Source organism: Gasterosteus aculeatus, chromosome 12 (genome assembly GCF_964276395.1).
Source record: "Gasterosteus aculeatus chromosome 12, fGasAcu3.hap1.1, whole genome shotgun sequence".
Taxonomy (NCBI): domain Eukaryota; kingdom Metazoa; phylum Chordata; class Actinopteri; order Perciformes; family Gasterosteidae; genus Gasterosteus; species Gasterosteus aculeatus.
This window is the reverse complement of record NC_135700.1, coordinates 2556914-2567764: the sequence shown is the minus strand read 5'-3', so window position 1 is coordinate 2567764 and position 10851 is coordinate 2556914. Positions and strand designations below refer to the sequence as shown.

The 10851-nt window shown below is 48.5% G+C and overlaps 1 protein-coding gene across 2 annotated transcripts in view; it reads left to right on the top strand.

Annotated features, from left to right (window-relative positions):
• Window positions 1–10851, top strand: part of tshz3b (teashirt zinc finger homeobox 3b) — a 37262-nt gene that overhangs the window by 3523 nt on the left and 22888 nt on the right. For both annotated transcript variants that reach the window (XM_078085266.1, XM_078085265.1), the window contains exon 2: window positions 281–805. In XM_078085266.1, the coding sequence (XP_077941392.1) occupies window positions 766–805 (40 nt within the window). In that variant the 5' untranslated portion in view covers window positions 281–765. The remainder of the gene's footprint in view (window positions 1–280; window positions 806–10851) is intronic.

Sequence of the window (10851 nt, the reverse complement as noted above, 5' to 3'; positions counted from 1 at the left end):
GAGGGGGGGGGGGCAGTGAATGACAGAGAGACAGAGGGGAAAGAGAGTCAGAGAGAGAGAGAGAGAGAGAGAGGGAGGGAAAGGGGTGAGATAGACAAGGAGCGACGTGACGCCGATCAGCGGCGGAGAGGTTGGACCGCAGAAGGAGGCGCAGGCTTCACTTGTGGCAGCTCTTTGATTTGACGCCGTCCCCTTGTTTGGCGGACTTTTCTTGTTTCTTCTTTTTGACTGACGCGATCGTTTTGGTTTTTCTCCCCCCCCCCCTTCTCCCCCCTTCAAGCTTCGAGCCTGTTGCAGCCTCCGACGCCAAGTAGACGGGATCGCACGGAGACACGAGGCGCTTTATTTAAGAGAATTAACAAAAAAAAACCTTCAATTTTTTTTTACGGAGAAGTCCCCCCCCCACTCGCCCCCCTTCCCTCTGTTCCTGCTCTCCTCCGCCTCCATCCAAGTCGCGGCGTGGAGCGGGTCAGGAGAGCGACCGACGGAGAGGGGCCGCCAACCGGAGGAGTCGCGCTAAATACCCACCGATCTCTATTTTGATTCTTTTTTTTTAAATTACTTTTTCTTTTATAACAAACTGCACACCACCCTCCTCCTTACAAACACACACCCCGATCTATGTCGGAGCCCTGACAGCGCATCCGGGGTGGGTGGTTGGGGGTGAGGAGGGGGGGGATTGTATCAAAGCTCCGCGGATACCTCCGGGGAGCATCGAGTCAGCGGGGCCAGAGAGGAGCGCCCTGCCGGGCCCCCGAAGCCGACATGCCGCGGAGGAAGCAGGAGGCGCCTCGGCGCGCAGCAGGTACGGACCGGCTTTGGCTCCCATGCATTTGACCTTTCTCTCTCACCCTCTCTCTGTTTTGACACCCCCCCCCCCCCCCCCCCCCCTCCCCACAAACCTCCCTCTGAACACAACTTTTATTTTGCCCTAAAATAGTAGACATATCTCTATAATTCCTTTCTTGATTCCTCACGTTGTTATCAGTGGAAGTCTAATATCAGCCCATACCTCTGTGTTTACTCATAGTCCGTTGTTGACAGAAAGACCTTAAACTTTGTTTTGAAGTGTTGGTAAACAAAGTCGTTTCCTTGCGTTGAGTTGATCAATCGTTCAACAGAAATAAATTATTCGTCTCTCATTTTTTGAGTCAAATGTCGAACATATGCAGGTGTCCAGCTACTTAAGTAGTATATTAGTAAAAATGAAATATTCTATTGTGCGTTGCTGTGAATTGAGTCTGGGTGGGTTTTGAACTGCCGTGGTCCGACTGAACCGGACACGCCAGGCTTAAAAGAACCGGGGCTGTTTTTTCCTGATGAGAGCAACGTTAACTGATACGGAGAATATTTTTTATTGTTCTACTTGTTCAATATTTCTTCATTTTTGTCAGGAAAAAAAACGGTTTGGACTTTTTAAAACCAACCGGTAGTTATGGTAGTTATCTTATTGCATCTGAATTAAGGGTCAAAGGTCAGCCTTGGCATAGCGATTTCACTAATCCAAGATAAGAGTGTTTTGCCTCAGAGAACTTGATCGTTCACGGCGTCTCTTTTTCTGTTTTCCCCTTCTTCGCGGCGCCTCCTTCTCTTAGTACAGTTTCAGGGTGGAAGCGAGGATGTGTGTGGGGGTCGGGGGGGGGCCCGTAGGGGTCAGCTGGCTGTCGCCGAGGCCTCTGACGCTTTCTGATGTCTTCAGTCGTGTTAAACTCTAAAACAGTCCAAACAGAGTACGGGGAAGCGGACGCGTGTGATCAGTAGCGTTCTGTCATCCCTTAGTCTGGTCTGTGTTTGACTGTCTCCCGGTGATGCCGGTACACCGTCACCTTCTGAAACTTTTGGGACGGCGTTCTGCTTCACAACGTTGGGCTTCAGGGACTTTTTGTTCCTGCTCCCTGGTCGGTACCTTCTATCACTTTGAAACTGAAAAATAGCAACTTCTCTGAGTTGATGAGCATCCTTGTTTTTTATCCTCACGGTCCCGGCCCGTTTTCTTTCTCTTATTTCCCCTTTTGGTTTCTGGGGAAAAAAAGAATACTTTCCTCCACGTCTAAAGATTATTCACATCCCTGGAGGGGTGAGTGCATAGTGGAAGAGAGCTTTAATGGACAATTGCCATCTTTGATTGGACACTTGATTGATTGCCTGTCGTCTGACCGAGCCTTTGATCTGTTCATTCCCGATAAGTGTCAATAAATCACCCCTCCCTCCCTCCCTCCCTCCCCCTTCCACCTCCTGGCTCTGCCTCCCTCCCTCCCTTGCCTGCTGAAGTCACGTCTGGCCCTCACAAAGTTCTCGCCATTAACACCGTCATTTAATTGCGTTTTTTGTTGTTGTATGTATCCCCCACACATTTTTATTAGCTTTGATTTCTTACCCCCCCCCCCCAACACTCACGCCCTCCTCCCCCCTCTCTTCAGACTTGGCGAGGATAATGAACTGCTCTCGGCATTTATTTTATGTTGCCCGTTGAGGACAAGGAAGTCTCATCAGATCATTTACGATGCCGGTAATTTGCGCTCAAGCTCGAATTTGAGCCATTTTCCAACTAAATGTGTGACTGCAGCAAACGTGGTGTTGGAACACTTAATTACAATTCCTGTTTATTACAGGGAATTAGTAATGTTTCATGTACAGCATCTCTTTTTACCTAAAGCACACTCATTTTGCAACTTTGTTTTCACTCTCAAGCCAACCGGGTCTTCGAATGCGCCCACAGCTGAACGGGCACACGCACGTAATTACTGGCATGCGGCGGTGCATGCGGCGGTGCATGCGGCGGTGCATGCTGGGAGGACATGCTGCCATGATTTCAGAGTGCATATAAACAAGCATGAGATACTTCTCGCCGCACACACACACCTAATCGTGGAAGGGAGACTGCTTTGCTCAATCAGGAGGGCCCGCCCGTCAGAGAGACTTTGTTTCATATTTGATTTAATTGTCTGCCCTCTGACAGCCACATTCATCAATGGCCCTAATGGTCAATCAGAAGCAGGCACACACACATACACACTACACACACTGAGAGAGAGAGAGAGAGAGAGAGAGAGAGAGTGTTATGTATTCTCAGCCCAGGGCCCTACTTGATCAAAATGCTTTAGCCCTAATGGACACAATGGGTGGGGGTAAAGGAATGGGTTGACGGACAGACGGAGGGACGAACGGATGGATGGATTGATGCACAGCGAGACGACTTTTCATTCAGCCGGAATGAGCGGGCGAGTGCTCCGGCAGTGGGCGAAGCCAGAGAAAGCGAGGCATTTATTTCCTTGATGCGAGCAAAGGAGAAGTTTCACTTTAGAATATTGGCAGATTCCTGTTTTCTTTTTTGTATCTTTCTTACCCTCCGTTCCTCCTCCTCCTCCCCACATCCCCAACACTCTCCCTCGGTCCCTCCCTCCCGCGCTCGCAGCTGCAAGTTATAAGGTTGAGGGGAACTGCATGGCACACAAAGAGTGATGACAAATTGATTGCGCCGTAGTGATGGCAAGAGTTATGGGAGAATGGCAAATGATAGGCCTTGATTAGGAACTCGCGTGGGGAGGTGGGGGCAGAGCCCAACCCGTTTTTTTTTTTTTTCATTCTCTTTATGTCACTGGTTCTTTCTATCCGGCACCCATAAAAACGAAGCTAACCTCTGGGGTTTTGCGGTCAAAGATGGCAGACAGATCACGCCGGGCTTCGCTGATTTACTCAACCATTAAATTTGCTAAAACCAACATGAAGCCGTAAATCTAGTTAAAGGTCAGCGTGTTTACCAAGCGGCATTCCTTTTAGATCTGCTTAGTTGGAGTCTCTCATGTGGTCGTAATTGGTCGGCATGCTTAGACGCACTCCAACATGGCGTCACACACCGCCAGCTCTCTGTAGGGCACAAGCAGAAAGACGTAAGCCACTTATTCTACGTCACACGTCCGTCTCCACCCTTCCTGTGTAGTGGTCCCCGTACATTCCCCTCGTCTCTGCGAACCTCCAAGCGCAAACACACACACGCGCCAACACACTTCCAACGGTGTGCATTCAGCCGTCTGAAAAGAGGAGTTGTTTTGCCAGCTTCATTAGCGTTCTCCTAATTAGCCGGAGCATCTGATGGATCTCTTGACGGGCCTAATGATTGGAGATGACAAGCTCAGCACACTGTCACGCTCGCCAATTAGGGTCCATGGCGTAGTTGGATGTAATCAACTTGATCTTACACTGTCCTCATTTGCCCCCGCCCCCCACCTCCCCCCCTTTTTTTCGCGGCATAACAGGTGAAGGCTTTGGATGGCGTTGCCTTTGTTTGAGCGCGATCCGTCACCTGGCCCGGGTGGGACGCCAACGCAGGTCACTCCTATAATTAGCATTGAGGATTGTTGAGGCAGAAGGTCTTACGCAAGCCCACGCCGGCTCGTCCACCTACGCCAACGTTTCAGACCAAAGGGTGTTTATTTGATCAGAAGAAAAAGGACAAAGCTCAGGCGAGCGGCAAGCTTTTTGTCCGTGCACTTCAGAGGGCAAGACAAAACAGATCATTGTTAAGGGACAGGAAGCTTCCCCGTCCAGTGTATTTGTTCACCTGTGTGGCTGTTTTTTTACAACTCCAAAATCCTACATCCTCACATGTGCAACTGCACATCTATTGTTTCTGTTTGGGTCATTTGAAACGAAGGATGCAGGAGCAGCTGCATGGTGTTAACATAACATAGTGTGTGTGTGAGTGTGTGTGTGTGTGTGCATTGTTCTCCTGAGAGCCCCCTTCTGCAGATTGATGACGTTGACACCGGTCATTATTAGCTACTCAATGACACTTTCCCCGAGCGGGAGGATTTTTCAACCCCCAGCGTTGATTTTTTTCCACCGATCATCAGCGTGGTGTCCAAAGAGGCTAAGCATGATTTATGTAAATATTAACATCAAGACAGATCTGGTTCTGTCCAACCGGGGATAGATAGCAGCCGAGGAGGGAAACGCAGCTGATTTCTGGGATTTCGCTGCCTCTCCGCGTGTGTCTGTGATTGATTGTAGATGAGAGCGAGAGATTAATCATGCTTGATGTGTGTTAACGTTGCACTCGCGGTGGATCTAAGTCGAGATGCAGTGGCCCATTTAAATATACTCACTCACACACACGCACACACACACACTCACAGGAGGGAGCGAGGCACACTCGCACGTACTCACCACGCAGGCGAACACACACACACACACTGTCTAAATGTGAATGGCATTTTGCGGTTCAAGGACACACGTTACATGAGAGCTGATGTTTGTGAGAGACAAATGATAATAATATTCTGGCACCGTGTGTCCATCCGTAATGAAACATGGCAACATAATAAAGCCCATTAACCTTGTTTCAAATATCTTGATAATTGCGTTAATGATTAAGAGGGTGACAAAGGATTCTTTAAAAACAACAGCGTTCACGCAGCCCTTTCTTCATGCCACTATTAGCAACAATGTAGTCTCAGGAATGATCAAATAGTATTATATGGTATATTTAGAGGATGCATGCCCTTTACGTTGTTGTCATCAACAATGGCAATTAAGCTGCTGCAGACTTTCGTTGTTTTAAGAATCAGTTTCCATGGAAAAGTCGTAATCACCAATTTTTTTACGAATATTTTTTTGCTTTTTCAAGTAGTTTGTACGGTTGCTTTGAAACCCATTTAGCCTGCTAACGTGGTCGGTGTAAGTCGTCACCAATCCCAAATCTGCCCTCACAAGCCTGAACCCTCCCTTGATTCCAACGCTCTTGGGACGCGGCCCCCGCTCCCCCGCACCCCCCTCGTGCAGAGTGAGTCTTTCCCAGGCAGCTAACTGACACTGTGATTAGTTCTGGCCCTCCTCTGCTTTTCTCCTGCTCCAAACAACGCTGCGCCACAATGAAACGAGAGACGGAGAAAAGAGAGAAAGTGTTGCATAGTGAAATATTCTATCACGCGGCCAAAGACAGAGAGGTAATGAGATTGTAGGGGAAAAAAGGGTTACGTGCAACGGCAGGAAAAAGCATTGGCGAATGAAATCGCGAGCGAGTAGTCAAACGACAATCATAGACGGAGAGGAAGAGGGAGGGGAGACACGGCTCAACCCCCCCCCCCCCACACCTCCCTTCCCTTTTTTGAGGATAAGTGGCTGATGGTTTATAAACACTGTTTCTTTTCCTCCCTCTCCCAGAATCTTCCTTCATGGCTCCCATTAGGTTGACAGCTGTCAATTAGAGCTCTCTTGGTCGGGCGCGCTGCACTTTATTGCAGGCAGTTGATGCTGTCATTTCGCTCCCAGTTTTGCCTTGAGCGTTATCACAAGCGCTCAAACAGTCAATAGCTGATGCATCAGCAGTTATTTCTTAAATTGGCTCACAAGGCTGCATCCTTTCCTCATTTCTTTTCTTCCCCCCTCCTCCCATTCTTCTCCCTCCCGCCCCATCTCCTCCCTGTTCTCCTTTTGCTGTGAGCACAGAGCGATGGGTTGTGTTTGTAGAGGGGCGTGTGCAGAGCGAGCGTGAGAGGTTACAGAGCACAGGACAGATACTCTCAGGCCAAGATACTCAAGGATTTGCCACGATATCTTTTTTTGGTCATTGTTGTCTTTATTTCAAAGGACGTCTTCAAAATTAAACAGAGAACAAATAACACATTTAATTTCCATGATATTTTCAATGATGGCAAATAAAGGTATTATTTGTCACATGTGTCAGGCAGTGTGGCAGACCACAAACGGCAAATGTGCAATAAATAATAATTAGCCGAATAAGATTAAAAACAAGAATAGGTCAAATAAATATTGGAAAACAATTTAATATTATAGAGATAACAAAATGTGTATTTTGGCCCCATGTGGAGGTACAGTATTTGTTTTGTATGTAAAAAAATAATAATGTTCACGGCCTTTGTTTGTATTTTACAAGGAATCGTTAAAGCATGTAAAAGTATTTGAACGTGCTTATAATAAAAGGGATGTAAAAGGTTGTTTGGTCCTGATCCAACCAGCAGCCCCTCGCTGTGAGGTCTGATTTAGCTGCTGGACCCACACTGAGGCACCCTGGGAAAAAACGGCTAAAACCGGAAATGGAGTGATCTCTGCACACACACACACACACACACACACACACACACACACACACACACACACACACACATCCTGTGATGACACAAAGCAGATATATGTGCATTCACTGCGACCCTATAGGAACCTCTGGACCAGACCTGCTGCGTTATGGAACACTTGTCAGCGGGGTGGTCTGCCCACGTCACGCTCACCACGACACCCATGACCCTTTGGTTTCAGTCATTTGCCTCCTTTTCCAGAGAAACTCGTCAGCAGTAGTCAGCGCTGTCTCCAACAAGACAACTGGCTCCTGTTTATGGTTATTTTTATCGCAACTACAGGCAGTTACACTGCCGGACGTGTTCAACAGACAGCATGTAGTGTGTGTCGGTGTGTGTGCATCTTTTGAGTGTCATCTGGGCTCAGCTCCAGGTCTGGGTTTCTTCTTACCCTCAGTGGGGGTCGCCTTTATGTTGCAAAGTGTGTGTATGTCCGTGTGTGGTTGTGCGTACGCTCGCACAATCAGAGCCTCCCCGCTTCCCTTTTCCCACGGAGGCTTTGGCTGAACCTATAGGCGAGACTGGCAGCCATCAGTCTTGTGTGTGTGTGTGTGTGTGCGTGCGTGCGTGTGAGAGACGGTGGCTGTGATGAAAGGCAGGGGAGCCAGTGAAGACCCCGTCTGAGGCCCCGGTAATCAGGGCCAGCCCGGGCTGACATCCTTCTCAGCTGACAGCGCCTTCCTCTGCTCTCTTCACACACACACACACACACACACACACACACACACACACACACACACACACACACTCAGTCACTGCCAAAGAAAAGTCCAACAAGCCTCGGCCCTCCTTTTCGTATGGGGGAATTATCCTCGCCCTCTATGGCGTAGCACGTGTTCTTTTAGCCCACCAAATTCGTCCGATGCAAAAGCGCGGATACGCAAGAAGTGGCGTACTCACCCGCTCCCTGATAGGAGGCAGGTGAGAGAGAGAGAGAGACAGAGAGAGAGAGAGAGAGAGAGAGAGAGAAAGGAAGGAAGACGGTCAACGTGCCAAAGAGCAAAAAAAAGAGAGATGAGAGGAGTGAGAAGGAAGGCTGTTTTATTTTCTACTGCGAGGGCCTGTTGCTAATTAATGTTTCTTGGTCGGTTTCTGTCGGAGCTGAGTAATGTTTTTGATCTTTATGCCTGATAACTGCATACCTAATGAGATTTCAAAGCTGGTGGAGATGGGAGTTGCTGCTCCCTGCAATTATTGACAGATGCCTTTTCTCCGCCACTGGCTGCCGCGCCATAAATCCTTCCTCAGTAATGAGCTTGAGAAGTGCCACCCTGCCAGTGAGCTAATGAAACCGAGCGAGGGGGGGGCCCCCGAGTGTGTGTGTGTGTGTGTCTATTGGTGTGCATGCGTGCAAAAGAGTGCATCACACCCCTCTGACACATTTTTTCTCCTCTTTAAATGCACTCTGCAGATGTCAGCCACCTCGCCTGCTAGCGACAACGAGAGAAAAGGCAGGAGAGAGATTGTCGATGAGGGGAGGAAAAAAGGGGGGAGAGAAAGGAAACAGCCGAATGCTCTCTGTGTTTTTCACGTTATGAGGAGTTTGGGGGTGCTGCTGGAGGGGGCTCAGGTTACAGCCCCATGTTCAGGCTATTTGTCTAGCTTTGGCTGTTTTATTTGAAATGCTGGTATCTCTGTTGCAAACGGGACTGTGATTGATATCGTTAGGGCCCTCCCCTTCCCCCCCCCGCCCTTTCCTCACAGCTCTCCTCCTCCAGCAGCCCATTCTCTCCCCTTTTTCCTCCTCTGTTTCCTCCATGAACTCTCTCTCCCTCTGTGTAACTCAGCCAGGGAATGCAAAAGATCAAAAAGGTGGCACGTGGAGAAGGAGAAAAATGATTTGTTTGCGAGTTAATGCGTTAACGCGTGGATTTGTTTTCAAAGGTTTTCCGGTAACCAAAAAGGGTTGGGGGGTGGTGCAGAGGGGGGTGGGGGGGGGGGAGGGGGGGTGCGGCGTCTCACTGCCAAACAGTCGATTTCCCCCCTCTCACCGTCCACTCCATACATCACAGACCCACCCTTCTCTCCTGACACAATGACGTGTGTCATTTATCAAACGGGGCCTTGCCAGAGCCCTCACGCGTATGTGTGTGCGTGTGCGTGTGTGTGTGCGTGTTTACAAGCCCACATATGTCTCTGTGTTTTAGTGTGTAGGACAGTCCCCCCGTGTGTCTGAAGTCCACCTCTGCAGGGGGAGGGAGGGAGGAGGGACAGCAGCGCGGGAGAAAAACAGAGGGAGAGATGGGGGGATTACTGGTGTTGAACGTGTGAATGTGTAGAAGAAGGAGAAATTGGTTGTATAGTTTCCCAAATGTGTTGGCCCTGCTCTCCACGTCCCGGCCGCCGGGGGAAGAAAACAGAGTGTCTGCTTGCGATATACAGAATATACTATTATATGGCGACTTTAAAACTGCATTTTACACGCAGTTACTCTCATCGTAAATGATGTGATATGTAAGTATAGATTGTGAATCATGGCTCAATTAATCTCCCCGCAAAGGAGCTTGTTTTGTGTTTATCGTGTCAATAACAGTCCGTGTCTCTCTCTCTCTCTCTCTCCCCCCCCCCCCCCCCCAAGCGTGTGTGTCTGGGGGGTTGCTCGCAGGCGTGTATCAGTCACAGTGTCTAACGCGTACGCACCAGGGTTCTCCCACGGGTTGCAGCGGTGCAGTCTTTTTCTCTCTCTTCACTTCTCCCCGTTTTCAAAGGGAGGCCTTATAGAAGATGGATGTTCCTTAAAAAAAACAGTCTGTTGATGGATATGAATCTGGCCCTGCCATTCATCACTGCTATATTATTTAGACTGGATTGCTACAGAGCTGTAACCTGAGCTACAGATCAGAGGGTGGTTGTGTGCGTGTGTGCGTGTGTGCGTGTGTGTGTGTGTGAGAGAGGGCACTGCAGGTGTAGGTGAGGACGGGGGGTGGAAGGTAGGAAGAGTAGGGGTCAGTCGTGGTCTCAATGAAGGGTGGGACAAATAACGGCAAAGGAATGACCAAAATTGTGCAGTAAAGAACAAACAAAAGGGAAGGGTTAAAGGTCAAAGGCTCCCAAAAGGTAGAAATTCAATCAGAACTGAATGAGCCATGTTGACAAATCTCTTGTATATCCCATCCTCTCTCATGTTATATCATGGTAATATTCCAATAGTTTGAAGGAACTAGCTGAAACCTCCAGACTAACCAAACAACACTTTTTTATCATGGAGCTATTTAAAAGAAATGCCACTAATGTAAAAAAGACAGTTGTTTTACAGGTGGTACTAGTTGTGTAGATCAGTGCTCTGTCTTCAGGCATTTATTGTCCTTTTCAACATTAGTCCGAAGACTTATAGGACTTTATCTTGTATCGGCACACAGATAGGTCTATCTTTAACAGTATTCTCAAACTACTGACTTTATAACCCCTGGAGTTCACTGTACTTGTGATACAGCGGAGTGGCTGGTACTATAGTGTAGGGCTGTACCCATAGTTTTCCATACGGTATGAATGTCTCACGTACCGTTCACACCGGCGTTACGCCATGACTGACGTTGCTCTTTTAAAGAATTAAAAGCAGCCCCACCAAGCGAGCAAGCTAACATGCTAACGAGCTAAAACGCTAACGAGCCAGCCAGTTGCAAGCGAGTTTGCCTACGGTCCTTTTCAGAATCAATGTGTTTACTTGAATAATCAATACCGTCACATACCGGGATACCGTCAGAATCTTTCTAAATACCGTGATGAGAATTTTTGGCCATACCGCCCAGCCTTACTA